General features: G+C 47.2%; 1 protein-coding gene across 1 annotated transcript in view; it reads right to left on the bottom strand.

The window, feature by feature from the left end:
- Window positions 1–226: 226 nt before the first annotated feature.
- GALNT12 (polypeptide N-acetylgalactosaminyltransferase 12) overlaps window positions 227–16,134 on the bottom strand; it is a 39,984-nt gene continuing 24,076 nt past the window's right edge. Inside the window, exons 5-10 of the mRNA XM_060100923.1 lie at window positions 14,300–14,417; window positions 12,497–12,673; window positions 10,276–10,407; window positions 8,244–8,357; window positions 2,851–2,997; window positions 227–858 (exon numbers count right to left, since the gene is read on the bottom strand). Of these exons, the coding sequence (XP_059956906.1) occupies window positions 718–858; window positions 2,851–2,997; window positions 8,244–8,357; window positions 10,276–10,407; window positions 12,497–12,673; window positions 14,300–14,417 (829 nt within the window). The 3' untranslated portion in view covers window positions 227–717. The remainder of the gene's footprint in view (window positions 859–2,850; window positions 2,998–8,243; window positions 8,358–10,275; window positions 10,408–12,496; window positions 12,674–14,299; window positions 14,418–16,134) is intronic.

Raw genomic sequence — 16,134 nt, 5'->3', positions numbered from 1 at the left:
TAGCCAGCCATCCCATAGCTAGGCATTGTCAGAAGTCCACTCTGTGCAGTTGAAGTTTATATTAGCCCAGTACATCAAATTGTTCCCTTGAAGTTTCAGCTTTGGTGAGTCCTCTTTGACTAACATAAAGTTTTGACTATGACAGCAACACATAACCAAGTAGCATTCTTTATTAAATAAATCTAGATTATCTCAATGACCTGAAGGAATCAATATAATGTTCCAGTGTCCACCTATCTACAAGGAGAAAAATCTTAACCCAATGTTTGAGGTATTATAAATTTATGCAAAGTACAGTGCATGAGTCTAATTTCCATGCAAACATCTTCATACCTGGGAATCCTTTCAAATACCAAAATAAAATATTTACCTTTTTGCTAAGGGGAATAAAAAGACATGACAGTAGAATATACATCTTGATAGAAAAATAGTTAAAGCTTTTAATTCTCTGAATACCTACAGTTAACATTTTATGACTACCCTTTGAAAACAGGGTATTTGGGAACAATTTTAAAGTTTTCAAAATCAGTACAAAGCTTATTCACATTTTTATTAAAGCCAACATCACTTTCACAAATCACAAAATGATTTCCTTATGAAAAGAAGAGCAGCCAAGTTTTTGGTGTGTCTGTCTCTGTGCTTAGCTAAGTCTGTTAAACACGGAGTCCAGGGGCTCCCCCCATCTCCTCTAGATGGGCTCCGTAGTACAGTGACACTTCATACCATGCGTTCCTTGAAGAACCATTTCTGATGATCTGAGTTGGTACAGTCTCGTAAGAGTGGTACAAAACTGTCGCTCAGTTCCTTCCTCTCAGCCTGAACACATTTCTTGGACTGTACATGAAATAAAGAACCATCCTACAAAAGATAATAGACATTGGGTGTTCAAGATAATTATAAGCAATTCCTCAGAAAGTATCTTTTCCTTAAAATGTGTTGTTAAGTGCTCAGGGTGATTTTTATTATTTCAGAAATATTTATTGAGTAGTGAGTGTCTGCAGGTATGAAGGCAGCCCATGACTGCCTGTGCATAGAGAGGGCCAGGCGTGTAGAAATGTATGTCATGCTTGGCTCTCCCCGGAGCTCTTCGTGGGGTCCTTGACTCTACCATCAGGGCCGATGGTGCCACCTGCTGGCCGTTCTGGGATCGGTCAGACCCTATATCTCACCCTCACTGATGTTCTTTTCCTTCAGGGTAACCAGGACCAAAGATCCTTTATTAATCTCTTCCACTTCTCTTAGGTCAACTAATTCCATCTCTGGTAGTCTCTTTCTCCTATGTATTTAAGTGGAGAATCTGGAAACTTGGCTTTAGTCCCAGCTCAGCCACAGACCAGCTGGGTGAGGGGACAGGTCACCAGAGAGGAAGCAGGTTCTGCAAACAATGCCAATTCCCAAACCCCGAAGGACAATGACCCTCTCTAATGCCTCTCCCATTTCTTTTTTCCCCAACTGTTGCTGAGTTAACTCGGCAAGTCTCTCCCCAAGTTCTGGAGTTTATGTTTTTCCCTCCGTCTCTCTCTGGTGTAAGCTGTACAGCCCCAAGGAACTTCATCATGGTTGAGCAGCAAAAGGGCAGAACAAGGGGTATACCTGTTCCAGGGAAACAGAACCCTTGGAAATTAAATTAGATGCAAAAGAATCTCAATAATATTAATCTGGAAAGCCCTTAAAGGTGCTCATAAGCTGCCTTTAGAATAATGTGAAAGTAAATAATTAAAACTTCCCTCCTCCCACCCTTCTAAAGAAACTTGCTTAAATGGTCACTGAAATTAAAGATTTTTAAGGTAAAATTTTAACAACATTTCAAACCAATTTCATGATTTCTATCTTGCATTACTCTTCTCTGAGGGCTTACAATGGCTTTCAGTTGGAAGAAGGAAGGGAAGGACAAAACTTTTGGGGTTTACAAAAATATTTTTCCCTATTATTTTTTATATCACATAGACAGCACTATGGTGCCTGGCTTTTCCAGGAAACCTGCAAATTTCGTTGCTAATCATAACACTTTCTACAGGAAAGCATATTCCAACTTCTAATTATACTTAGAATTAATCCATTTATAAGTAGTATAGATGAATCTTTCTATCCCTGGGGCCAGGCTGGGAATGAAAGCTTTCCATTGCGATAAAAGTGAACTAATTCTTTCTTTTGAATTATTTTCTTTGGATTTCTTCCCTCAAGTGCTTTTTCAGTGAGTCTTTGGAGATGCCTGATGTATGAGTCCCACCACGGGCTTACTGCAAACATGGTAGAGGTAGTACCTTTCAGACGTGAAATAACACCCAGTTCCAAATCAACAATGGCTCTTCTGATAGAGAACCAACTCCATCAGAGAGGTTTTCTTGGTTATTATACAAGTAACAGTTAATGTCTATAGAGCTTTACAGCTTCCAAAGACTCTTTCTGGCCATACATCTACTCTTCACTAGAGGTAGACAAGGCTGTGATTATTGTCTCCACTTTAGAGCTGGGAAAAATGAGACTTAGACAACGGGAGTGGCTTCTACTCAGATCTAACCTCATGTCCTTACACTTGGCAATTTGTTTCACTCGTTTGAACCCCACATGATCTCTGAACGCATTGGCGACAGCGCCTCTTCCCATTCCAGCCAGTCGCAGCTCGAAGTGTAAGGAGGACAGGAAGACTGAAAGGGAGTGGACAGTGAGGAAAGAAGTGCTATCGATGCTGGATGCCAGAGGATCCCTTGGGGTCACTGTGAAGTTCCTGGTCTCCTGTAGGGGCCACATCCCTGAGACTTGCTAGGGACTCGCTTTACTTCCAGACTCCCCTCTGCAGCCCATGGGACCAGGAGTGACAGCAAGGAAGGCGTGAGACAGCTCCCTTACCTCCTGCAAGATGAACATCTGATCCTCTGGGGTGGCTCCCTCGCAAAGATGCATGATGAGAACATCCATTCCGGCCTCCACCGCCACGCAGCCTTCTGGCTGGTGGGTGTTATAGCGTATTTCATTCTGGGATGTGTACTCGAAAAACTAGAAACAGAGCGGCCAACATGTGCCAGTTACCCTCTGATGTGCAAAGAGGGAAGTCTTTAGAAAGAGGGATGAGAACCTGGGGTCACCAAGGCATGGGTGCTGGGATCCAGCCTTCTCCCCTCACCCACCAACACCAGCCTGTGTCCCCGGAGCACCACGTGCACCTCTGGAGGGGTGCTTAGCAAGCATGAATGGAGGGGCCCTTTCTCATGCCCTTCTCGTTTGCTAGATTGTGAGGGTGGGGCTGGTTCCTGGGTCACCCCACACCTGCTGTGCCTATCCCCAGGCTGTTGCAGAATGGCAGGAAAGAAGATGGACCAGTCCCAGCAGTCAGGGGCTCTCTGTGACCTTGATCAGCCACTTCCTCTCCTTTTCTTCATTCCTTTCCTCCTTCTTCCCCCGAAATATAATGGAGGCAACCATACCTTGGAGACTATAAAAGTTCTGTGCACAAGCAGGCAACAGGACTGCTAACAGGAGGACTTGTTCTTCAGAGCAATGGTTTTCCTACCTTAGTGTGCCTAGGAAAAATGCTGATTCCAGGCCCCACTCCCAAAGAGGGAATGAGGATTCCTTCTGTCTGAGATGGGGCCTAGGAAGCTGCCCTTTTACACTTCTAACAAGACACACAGCCACCCATCCACCCTGATCCATCCCCTTGCTTCCAGGAGATTCTGACATAGGTGACCTGTTCTTAAGGCACATGGAGCACTGCTTCTCCAACAAATCTCCCTGAAAGCTGGTCAAGACAAGAGGTGGGTTGGGGAGCGATGGGATGGGTCTGAGACTCTGCATTTCTAAGCTCTCAGGTGATGCTGATGGTACCAGGTGGGGACACCTTTGAGGAGTGCTATTCTAAAGGGGGTTGAAGAACCTGAAAATTTTAAGGTTGTAGGGGTCCGAATTATGAAAGCTTACTGTTGACCATAATGGTGCATAATATTCAAATGGAATTGGGGTGACTCCAGGTTGGAGGAAAACGTGAATGCCCACCCCTCGTCTCCAGTGTCTGACACCTTACTTAGGACAGCAGGCTTTGAAAGTCCAGAACCAACGCTTTGCTCTCTCCTGCATCCTCCCCTGGGCCCGCCCTGGCGGGTTTGCCTGCTTCCCGGGCCAGGGTCCTGTTATGGTCCTCAGAACTTCCAGGTCTTGCTCCCCTGCCCAGCTTGCAGTTCACCACTTAACCCAGACAGATCAACCTGGGCCCTGACTGATGAAACTGCCCTAAAAACCGCTTTGCAATGTGGCACTACACATCAAATCCTATAATTTCATTTAAGAATTAATTCTGGAGAGACCTTCAAGATGCCGGAGGAGTAAGACGTGGAGATCACCTTCCTCCCCACAAATACATCAGAAATACATCTACACGTGGAACAACTCCTACAGAACACCTACTGAACGCTGGTAGAAGACCTCAGACCCCCCAAAAGGCAAGAAACTCCCCACACACCTGGGTAGGGCAAAAGAAAAAAGAAAAAAACAGAGACAAAAGAATAGGGACGGGACCTGCACCAGTGGGAGGGAGCCGCGAAGGAGGAAAGGTTTCCACACACTAGGAAGCCCCTTCGCGGTCGGAGAAGGGGGGTGGCGGAGCGGGGAAGCTTCGGAGCCGCGGAGGAGAGCGCAGCCACAGGGGTGCGGAGGGCAAAGCGGAGAGATACCCGCACAGAGGATCGGTGCCGACCGGCCCTCACCAGCCCGAGAGGCTTGTCTGCTCACCCACCGGGGCGGGTGGGGCTGGGAGCCGAGGCTCGGGCTTCGGTCGGAGGGCAGGGAGAGGACTGGGGTTGGCGGCGTGAACACAGCCTGCAGGGGGTTAGTGCACCAGGCTAGCCAGGAGGGAGTCCGGGAAAAGGTCTGGACCTGCCGAAGAGGAAAGAGACTTTTTCTTGCCTCTTTATTTCCTGGTGCGCGAGGAGAGGGGATTAAGAGCGCTGCTTAAAGGAGCTCCAGAGACGGGCGCGAGCCGCAGCTATCAGCGCGGACCCCAGAGACGGGCACGGGACGCTAAGGCTGCTACTGCAGCCACCAAGAGGCCCGTGTGTGAGCACAGGTCACTATCCACACCTCCCCTCCCGGGAGCCTGTGCAGCCCGCCACTGCCAGGGTCCCGTGATCCAGGGACAACTTCCCCGGGAGAACGCACGGCGGGCCTCAGGCTGCTGTAACGTCACGCTGGCCTCTGCCGCCGCAGGCTCGCCCCGCATCCGTATCCCTCCCTTCCCCCGGCCTGAGTGAGCCAGAGCCCCTGAATCAGCTGCTCCTTTAGCCCCGTCCTGTCTGCGCGAAGAACAGACACCCTCAGGCGACCTACGCACAGAGGCAGGGCCACATCCAAAGCTGAACCCCCGGAGCTGTGCAAAGAAGAGAAAGGAAAATTCCTCCCAGAAGCCTCAGGAGCAGCGGATTAAATCTCCACAATCAACTTGATGTACCCTGCATCTGTGGAATACCTGAGTACACAATGAATCATCCAAAAACTGAGGGGGTGGACTTTGGGAGCAGCTGTAGACTTGGGGTTTGCTTTCTGCATCTAATTTGTTTCTGGTTTTATGTTTATCTTAGTTTAGTATTTAGAGTTTAGTATCATTGGTAGATTTGTTTATTGATTTGGTTGCTCTCTTCCTTTTTTAAAAAATATATAGATATATATATATTTTTTCCTTTTTCTCTTTTTGTGAGTGTATATGTGTATGCTTCTTTGTGTGATTTTGTCGATATAGCTTTGCTTTTACCATTTGTCCTAAGGTTCTGTCTGTCCGTTTTTTTCTTGGGTTTTTTTTGGTAGAGTTTTTAGCACTTGTTATCATTGGTGGATTTGTTTTTTGGTTTGGTTGCTCTCTTCTTTCTTTCTTTTTTAAAATTACTCCTTAATTTTTTATTTTTAATAATTATTTTTATTTTAATAACTTTTTATTTTATCTTATTTTTTTTTCTTTCTTTCTTTTTTTTTTCCTCCCTTTTCTTCTGAGCCGTGTGGCTGACAGGGTCTTGGTGCTCCGGCCAGGTGTCAGGCCTGTGCCTCTGAGGTGGGAGAGCCGAGTTCAGGACACTGGTCCACAAGAGACCTCCCAGCTCCATGTAATATCAAACGGCGAAAGCTCTCCCAGAGATCTCCATCTCAATGCTAAGACCCAGCTCCACTCAACGACCAGCAAGTGCTGGACACCCTATGCCAAACAACTAGCAAGACAGGAACACAACCCCACCCATTAGCAGAGAGGCTGCCTAAAATCATAATAAGGTCACAGACACCCCAAAACACATCACCGGATGTGGTTCCGCCCACCAGAAAGACAAGATCCAGCCTCATCCTCCAGAACACAGGCACCAGTCCCCTCCACCAGGAAACCTACAGAACCCACTGAACCAACCGTAGCCACTGGGGGCAGACACCAAAAACAACGGGAACTATGGTCCTGCAGCCTACAAAAAGGAGACCCCAAACACAGTAAGTTAAGCAAAATGAGAAGACAAAGAAACACACAGCAGATGAAGAAGCAAGGTAAGCACCACCAGACCAAACAAATGAAGAGGCAACAGGCAGTCTACTTTCCTGAAAAAACTTTCAAGAAGAAAGTTTTTCTACCTGAAAAATAATTCAGAGTAATGATAGTAAAGATGATCCAAAATCGTGGAAACAGAATGGAGAAAATACAAGAAACAAATACTGTATGCTAACACATATATATGAAAAAAAATGGTTCTGTAGAACCTAGGGGCAGGACAGGAATAAAGACACAGACGTAGAGAATGGACTTGAGGACATGGGGAGGGCGAAGGGTAAGCTGGGATGAAGTGAGAGAGTGCTGTGGACCTATATACACTACCAACTGTAAAACAGATAGCTAGTGGGAAGCAGCCACATAACACAGGGAGATCAGCTCGGTGCTTTGTGACCACCTAGAGGGGTGGGATAGGGAGGGTGGGAGGGAGACGCAAGAGGGAGGAGATATGGGGATATATGTACACATATAGCTGATTCACTTTGTTATAAATCAGAAACTAACACACCATTGTAAAGCAATTATACTCCAATAAAGATGTTAAGAAAAAAAGAATTAATTGAGTAAGTCATCTGAAATGCAGATCTGTTGGTGTGTTTTCCCTCTTTTTTTTTTTTTTCTGACCAAAGATGTCAGTGGCAGGGTTACTTATAGTCACAAAAACAGAGAGGGAGGGAATCAGTTACCTCAACAGTAATTAATATAGCCACACAAAGGAATATCAAGGGGCCGTTAGGAATGATATTCTCAAAGGGTGTCTAACAACACAAGTAAAGTATGATTAAGTAATGGAAATAAGAGACTATAAAACATGTAGACATTATAACAACTATTTAAAATACATAATACGAAGGTCACGTATTAAAAGACATGGGGGGATTTCCCTAGTGTTACAGAGGTTAAGAATCCACCTGCCAATGCAGCGGACATGGGTTTGAGCCCTGGTCCAGGAAGATCCCACATGCCGTGGAGCAACTAAGCCCGTGTGCCACAACTACTGAGCCTGCGCGCTAGAGCCCGTGAGCCACAACTACTGAGCCCGTGTGCCACAACTACTGAGCCCGTGCGCCTAGAGCCCGTGCTCCGAACAAGAGAAGCCACTGCAATGAGAAGCCCGCGCACCGCAATGAAGAGTAGCTCCTGCTCACCACAACTAGAGAAAGCCCGCTCACAGCAACGAAGACCCAGCGCAGCCAAAAATAAGTAAATTAATTAAAAAAAAAAGACACGGGAAGTAAATATATCTTAATTATAATGGTGGTCGCTCTGGGTCCTGTCATTTACTACTTGCTTCTACTTTTTATATTTCCCAAATGTTCTGTGATGAGTATATATTACCTTTATAATAAAAAAAAAGTCACGGGCTTCCCTGGTGGCACAGTGGTTGAGAGTCCGCCTGCCGATGCAGGGGACACGGGTTTGTGCCCTGGTCCGGGAAGATCCCACATGCCGCGGAGCAGCTGGGCCCGTGAGCCATGGCCACTGAGCCTACGTGTCCGGAGCCTGTGCTCCACAACGCGAGAGGCCACAACAGTGAGAGGCCCGCGTACCACAAAAAAAAAAAAAAAAAAAAAAAAAAAAAGTCACATACTTAATGCTTTAAAAACCACACAGATTTCCCCTCATCTCTCTCTTTAAAGGCCCACACCAATGATCCCTTGAGCACTGAGCGTCCCATTGTCCATTGTCCCAGAGCTTGAGAATGTCAATCTATTAAAGAAGCAGCACCTACCTGGTTCTGACCCATCCCATGACAGTGGTACAGAATGACCTGATGTCCTGTGATCTGGTGTTCACTGGGAGGGTTATAGTCAAAGCAGTAATCTTTTAGTCCTTTGTTCTGGAGCTAAACAAAACATAAAGGCATTTTAGTCCAGATTCCACCTAAGGCTGTGAGGGCAGGTAAATGGAGTAAGAGGAGTGGCTGCCTCAAGAACTGGACTCATTGCTAAGAGCCCCTGCCATTTCTAGTTTTAAAAGTGTTTTCCCATCCTATACCACAGGCAGGAATCATAAGCTCCATTTTAAGATGATGAACCTGAGGAGCAGAGAGATGAACTCTTTATGGCCTGAGAGCTCATACCACTTCATGTCTCATTAGTGCAGCCTTACTGCTGCACTAGGCCAAACACAGCTGGACTGTCACCTTGCGTATGTACCACGGAGCTCCTGCTATTGCCCATCTGCAAAGGACACCCCAATTGAGAGACCCAGCATTCCACAGATCAGAAGTCCATCACTGTAGATTACAGGAACAGCATAATACAGAGCCAATGATTCACACACAAAGTCACACAACAGGTAAGCGGAGATACCTGAGTCTTGAATCCAGGACCTCAGACTCCAAGTCCAGTACTCTCTCCATCACTCAACATTGCCTAATCTAATGTCATCTCTAAGGTACTTTTGGATCTAAATCCCTTTCATCATTCTAAGAGCAAAAAACCATGGGAGGTTCCATGCTCCCTCCTCCCTTCCACGAGCCTCCAGAGAAAGACTCAAACATCTTGCAAATCTCTTTCTGGAGAGTTTAAAGAACCTCCTTCTGAACCCCACTCTTGCCCTGGCCCTTGTCCACCTTTGACTAGGCTGGTCCTGAGGATAAGACTCAGCCATATAGAAAGAAGAATCCACAATCCACTAGCTCACAAAACACAGAACAGCATGTTCTTGATGTCCCTTTGCTTGTGAAGGAACCTGAGAACAGGAGATGTGAATAATCAGAGCATCTTATATTTAGAAGAACTCAAACATCATTAAGCCAAGTTGTCCCCACTCTTGACCACCAAAGAACCTCAACCTCAAATCAGCTTCCTATGTTCAAAAGATGTGGTCTACCAAAGAAACTACAAGGAAAACTAAAAAAGAAGAAAAAAAAGGAGAAACTCCTAAAGATTAAAACAGATTGATTAAGCTAACTATATCAAGTTGGTGATAGACATAGAGAATGATTTTGAATGACTTTAGAGCATAGTACGTTTGACTACACCTCCTTAGTGAAATATATTTTATAAATAAATAGAGCTGCAAGAAATCTTAAACCTCATTCAGTATCACACTGTCAGTGGGAGGGTGGAGCAGAGAAGAGGGAAAGCAAGAGAGGCAAAATCTTGGTAATTGTAGAATCTCAGGGACAGGGTTCATTACACCACTCTCTCTGCATTTCTGTATGTTTGAACATTTTCATAACACTAGCTGAAATGAACATACCGATACCCTGCTTTGTATTTATCAAGACTTCCAGAATGGAACACAGCTCTTCTGATGAACACAGCACAGCAGAGGAGGCCTCCCTAAGTTGGTGGAGTTTCAAGCAAAAGCCAAAGGTGCTGGACATTTTAGTTGACCTCATCCCAACATTTCTTTTAGTTTTTTTGAAATAACACAAGTGACTCTCCTTCCCTACTACTGGTTTTGTGGATCCCTGAGTTGGGAATTAGTAACTGGTCCAGTTACTGAGACTTGAAGTCATGTGATAGGAGTTAGTATAACAAAATAGGACTTGGGAACACCAAGTTCCCAAGCCTCAGTTTCCACCTGTAAAATAGGAGGCTGTACTCACCAATTCTGAGATGCTTCCTGTGCTGACATTCTGGACCTAAGGCCCAGAGACTCAAGGGGAGAAGGAAGGACAGTGGATGAAAAGGGGGGAGGGGTGTGGGAGAGGCCAGCTGTTGCCATGAAGGGGTCTTTCTTTCACAGCGTTCGTCAATCAGACCTGGAGGCCAGGAGCACCCTGCCCAGCATGGGCCCACCTCACTCACCATCCCGAAGAAGCCAGGCCTGTCCTCAGGCACGTGCAGTTCTGGATACACGGTATTCAAGAACCACTTGAAGTCCTTACACTGGAGCCTTACACGGAGCTGCCTCCTCTCTGTCACATCCCCAAAGGGTTCCTGAGAAAATGACAAAACGGTGAGCCCCTGCAGGCCACGGCGCTTCCTATCAAAGCCCCTCTCTCACTCACTCAGTAAGCTTTTATTGAGCACCTATTGTGTGCGTAGCCTGCACGGGGCACAGAGGATAAGGAACGGCCTCAGACATAGTTGCAGCATCTTAGTAGGAGAGACGGTTGCACAAACAATGACATCCCCAGGTGCTCTCACTGCAGGGAGGTGTGGCCAGGTACAGGAAGGAAGAACACAAAGCACCTGCAGATGGACAGGGAGCTGAATTCTGGGGCTGCACCAGCATCCCTGGCCCCATGTGTCATCCATGAGCGTGTGATCACAGACCAGCAACAAGTCAGTAGCACACGTATGCCATAATGTTCTGATTCACCACTGATACCTGACCACTCACTCCCAAACACAGGTAAGTATTCTAGAGGTAATTATGAATGAAAACCTTATATGCCCAATCTATTGAAGTCTAAATATATTCTTCGGATAGTAAGAGCAAAATGCTGCAATAATAAATACTTGTAGAAGTTTAGTTTTATGGACAAAACCAATGATTAAGAACTTTTGAATAATTAAATAAAGCAAGCATCTATTTAGCACAGCAAATGTGCAACCACAAGAGCAATGCTGAGCACAAAGATATGACGGTCCCTGCGTTATGACGTTAAACTATTAAAATTTGACAAGTTAAACATTTAACAAAATGGTAATGATAGGAAAAACATTTGAATAAAATTTCAAACTTCTCCTTATTTCCCAGAAGTTCATTCTTTGATGAGAGTCGCTATGCCCTCATCTTCAACCAGATATCCATTTCAACACATGGCCACTGGTCATTCAGAAAAAAGGTGCATGCAGTGCCCCTCTTTCTAACATACTACTCTTTGGGAACCATGAGGAAGAGGGATCTGTGGGTTTCAGACTGGGTGACAGGGAAAAGCAGATGTTTCTACCCTGCAGCCTTGGGCAAGAGAGAGGAAACAATGACCCTGGAGCCCAGAGGCAGAGAGAGACCAAAGGGGAGGTCAGGGTGAGGGCCCCGAGGGTTCCGCAGAGCAGAAAGAGATCCACTGGGGTGGACCCAGTTCCACTCGCATCAGCTACGAGCCCTTGGGCAAGTTCCTTAAATCACTCTCTCACTGAGCTTCAGTGTTCTCACCTATAAAATGAAAATTTCAGAGCTACCCTGCTCTGAAAGGGCTGCTATAAGGATTCACAAGAAGAGAGTTTCATCAAGTGGCCAGGAAAGAGGTCTTGGGGCAGAGCTTCTTGTCTTGCCACGTGGCCCCTTAGTTATGTGAACACAGGTAAGTGGGAACCCTGTCCTGGGGTGTGCAGAGGTGGCGTGTCAGAGGCAGTGGGGCTCTTTGCTAAAATGTATTTGTAACCCCCAAATCAATACTTGTGGTGTCTTCACGCTTTCAGTCATTCTAAAACATGACAGTCACCCAACGTGCACGTTCCCAGCTGAGGTCACGTCTCAGCTCTTGTCCTGAAAGCAAGTGTCCTGTTCATGGTCTATTTAGTGTCACGGTTTTCAGATTGTTCTGCACTGTGTTGGTGATTTCGCTGTTTTAAATGGCCCCCAAGCGTAGCGCTGATGTGCTGTCCAGTGTTCCTAGTGCAAGAAGGCTATGATGTGCTGGAGGGAGAAAATTGGTGCATTGTATGAGCTTCACTTGGACGTGAGTTCAATGTAACCAATCAACAGTATATATTAAATAAATTATTTAAACAGAAACATACATGAAACCAAGTTACGTATTGATCGATTGACAAAAATGTCCACCTGCGAGAGGTTTGCAGGAATCTAACCCTGTACTTCCCCCACGAGCAATGGCTCAACAGTTGGTTCCAAATTCAGTGATTGCAGTGCCTGTATGGAGCATTAACTGCTGTTAATAGTGAGAATCAACTGTCTGTTGTTATTGTAAGTGAAGGAATAAAGTTTTCCCATACAAGTGTCATGAGCACCCAATTTCCTCTCTATTTCTGGAACTAGATCTACTACGGTAGGAGGACAGAATTAGCTGCTGCTGTTCGGATGCAGCCAGATGGAGCGTGGGTAGGCCGGGGAACTCACCAAGCGGGCGTGGGGGTTGCGATGGTAGTAGAGCTCTTTAAATTCATCCATCCACACCTCAGCTGCGCGGACACTGTTGACCAGAGCCTTGTTGCGGGAGTAGGGAGCTTGCTTGGGGAAAACGTGGCCAACGTGCGAACACGGGTGCGTCTCCAGGGTCCCCCCGCACTGCCAGATCTGTACATAGAGCGGGGAGGAGGTGTGGGGTGGGGAGTGAGCGGGAAGTCAGTTGCAGGTCCACAAGGCCCAGAGCAAGGAGGCTGGACACACGGAGGTCATGGTGAACACAGCCAAGGCCTCACCCTCCATGGGGCAGGGGGCCACTCCCCCAGCATACTCAGGACACAGGATGCAGTCAAAGAGCAAGAAAGCAGCCCCAAAGACAACTAAGCCATCGGAATCCAGACCCCAAAGTCCATGCACTAAGGCTCATGCACTTGACTCCTAGGAGCACCCACAGTGGACCTCGCTGGGAACTTACTTATTATGTAAAGCACAGGCTGATTACCTGGTCTCCTAGCCACAGAAGATAGAAAAGCAGCAAGTAAGAAGAGAGGTTTGGAAGGGGGACAAGAAGAGCTTCTAGAGGCAGACAGAGCAGCCTGACACCTGGGGAAGAGGTAGAAAGACCATTAAAAGCACACCCCAAAACTCAGCAGGTGGAGTCATCTGGAGCCTTTTCATGCTGGGGCAAATGGCTGTGAATACCCCATTGTCCCCTGGATGTATGACCAAGGATAGCATCTGGTGCTTATAATGGGGCAGTGTGAGTCCTTAGTGGAGAGTCAAAGCCTTGTTTATTAACTCTTAAAGCAGGAAACCATATAAAATATTTGTAAAGTTTAAAATTTTCCATTTAAAAGCACGAACATTGGGCTTCCCTGGTGGCACAGTGGTTGAGAGTCCGCCTGCCGATGCAGGGGACACGGGTTCGTGCCCCGGTCTGGGAGGATCCCACATGCCGCGGAGCGGCTGGGCCCGTGAGCCATGGCCCGTGAGCCATGGCCGTTGATCCTGCGCGTCCAGAGCCTGCGCGTCCGGAGCCTGTGCTCCGCAACAGGAGAGGCCACAACAGTGAGAGGCCCATATACCGCAAAAAAAAAAAAAAAAAAAAGCACGAACATCGACATAAAGTTTTGATACTTAAAATGTAAGATTCAATTAACTAGAAAATCCACCCAAATGCTTGGGCTTTCCCAAAGGGGCATCTGTGGATCACATACAGCAGAATCAATAGATGGGCTCATCACAAAAGGCAGATTCCCAGTCCCTACCGTAAATCTATCAAATCTTATTTTCCAGAGACCATGCCTGTTAATCTGCATTTTTAACAAGTTTCCCTAACAATTCTTCTATGTGTCAAAGTTTGAAAGTCACTGTGCCAAATAAAGAGGCTACTTTATCAAGCAGTCAAGCAAATCAAGGCTCCAAAACATGGGATCAGGAGGCAGGGACCTGTGTTTTAGTCCAGTCTCTGCCATGCACTGTTTGAGTGACCTTCAGCCGGTCACTACCTGCCTCCGGCCTCTGTCCCTCCCCTTTATGGAGTGAGAGTAAAGAACCAGGTGAGACTTGCAAGACCCTTTCCAGCCCCAAATCTATTAAAAGTGTATTTTTTTAAAAGTTTACACAAGAAGACAGGCGTGATTATAGGATATGTGTGCCACCGTCATCTTTGAGGATCGCTGGATAAACTGCCAATATGGAGGAAAAGTCCACCAGGCTCTCCTAGCAAATACATCCTTCCCAGAGAGAACGAGAACAGGTTAAGAATGAGTCCAAACAGAAGACTGGAATACTTACTCGAAAGGAGAATTCGAGGTTTTCTCCGCCCCAAACTTCCATTCCTGTATCATAAGACCCCAGGTATTCAAAATATTTCTTACTCACGGAAAACAGCCCACCAGCCATGGTTGGAGACCTAGAAGTGTGTGAATCATAATTCAAGGTAAGCAGCAGGAAACCATCACAGTTAGTTGAATCCCTTCTCACCACAAGCCTGGAGTCCATTCATCCATATAAGCATACCCTGAGTTCACGCTCTGGGCCTGGTGCTGAACTGGGCTGGAGGCACAGACGTGCCCCATAGCCCCTGCCCTATAGGGAAGCTCACAGACATCTCACCAGGCAAGCACAGAGCAAGGTGTGGGATGGCTAAGGCCAACCTAGGGCCCAGCAGGAACGCAGAAGCAGCCATGAGATGTGGAGGGGGCCGGGTAGGGCTAAGTTTCTCAGAGGAGGCACGGTCTGCAGCACAAAGGGAAGTTAGCCAAGAAGAGGAATGGAATGGTCCTCCGAGAAGACAGGAGCATGAGCAAAGGCCTAAGGGTGAGAGAAACCCTTGTGCTTCTAGGAGCACAGACAACAAGGAGAGATGAGAAGAGAGAGACCAGGTTCTACGAGGGTGGCAGGAGTAAGGGTGTGGTGGCCTTGCTCATGCAGTCACAGTACAGCCCTCACAGATGTCCTTTAGGGGCCAGTAGAGGCCACTCTGGCATCTTGAAGCTCCCCAAGGGCTTGAGCCTCTCCTGCTGGACTGGCCTCCCCTGCGGGACCCACACGGCCAGCTCTGGCCTGCTGCCTCAGCCAGCCCTGTTCTCTCCCTGCCAGGTTCACTTAGGAGACGGCACTGGTTTCAGAAATGGCCCAAGGCTTCCATCCTACCCCACAGAAAGCCATACGGTCAACACAGCAGAGAGGTGCAGAGGAATAAATTTAAAAATGGGGAAATATATAACACGAAGAGCCTAACAGTTCAAAATTTTAAGATCCTCCAGTAGTGCTTCCGGGCCTTGACAAAGTATTGGCTTTTCCTGCACTCCAAGCTCTGGGCCAATGAGAACAGGACAGCAAGACTATGGAAGAGAAGGTTCTAGGCTACAAAGCATTTTCATGTGTGTTCATCCTAAAGGCTAGGAAATAGGTAGGGTGGATATGCTCATACCTGTTTCACAAGTGAGAAATCTGAGGCCCAAGGATATTACGGGAGGGCAAGGATAGCTGGCCACAGTGTCCCTGAGCATGTGCGTGCATGTGTGCATGTGTGCGGGCGTGTGTGTGTGTGTATGGGGGGGCAGTTTGTGTCAGCATCACAGGCTGCATATGTGACCCCTGATACGATCCTTCCTACTTGGTGTCTCAGTTTCCAAACCTGTTAAATGAGGGGTTGGGCAGGATGTGCCCCCTCAGGGCTCCCACAGAAGCCTACATGTCATCCTTGAGTCCTCCTCCCCTCATTCCCATTCAGTTCCTCCCAATTTTCCCACCACAAAGTCTCTGGAGTCCACTATGCCCCTCCATCTTCTCCTGCACCATCATCTCTGAGCTGGAGGACTGCAACGCCTCCCAGTGGTGCCCCTGCCTGCAGCTCCACCCCCTCCAGGCCCCCACTCCCCATCATGTGGCATCCAGCACAGACTTTAAAGAATGCAACAGGCTAAATAAGGTCACTTCCAGCTCAAATCCCTTCAGTGGCTTCTGAACACCCACAGTAAAGTCCAAACCCCTTTCCTTGGCCTTCAAGGCTGGATATGACTTGGCCCCATTCACCTCTCCAGCCCTGTCTCTCAACACCGTCTCCATAGTCATTCCTCTCCAGCCAGCACTGGGTCATGTCAAGGTCTGGACTCAGGTGGAAG

The sequence above is a fragment of the Mesoplodon densirostris genome, chromosome 6, assembly GCF_025265405.1.
Source record: "Mesoplodon densirostris isolate mMesDen1 chromosome 6, mMesDen1 primary haplotype, whole genome shotgun sequence".
NCBI classification, from domain to species: Eukaryota; Metazoa; Chordata; class Mammalia; order Artiodactyla; family Ziphiidae; genus Mesoplodon; species Mesoplodon densirostris.
Note: the sequence above shows the minus strand (reverse complement) of the source record. Positions and strands in the feature narration are given on the sequence as shown.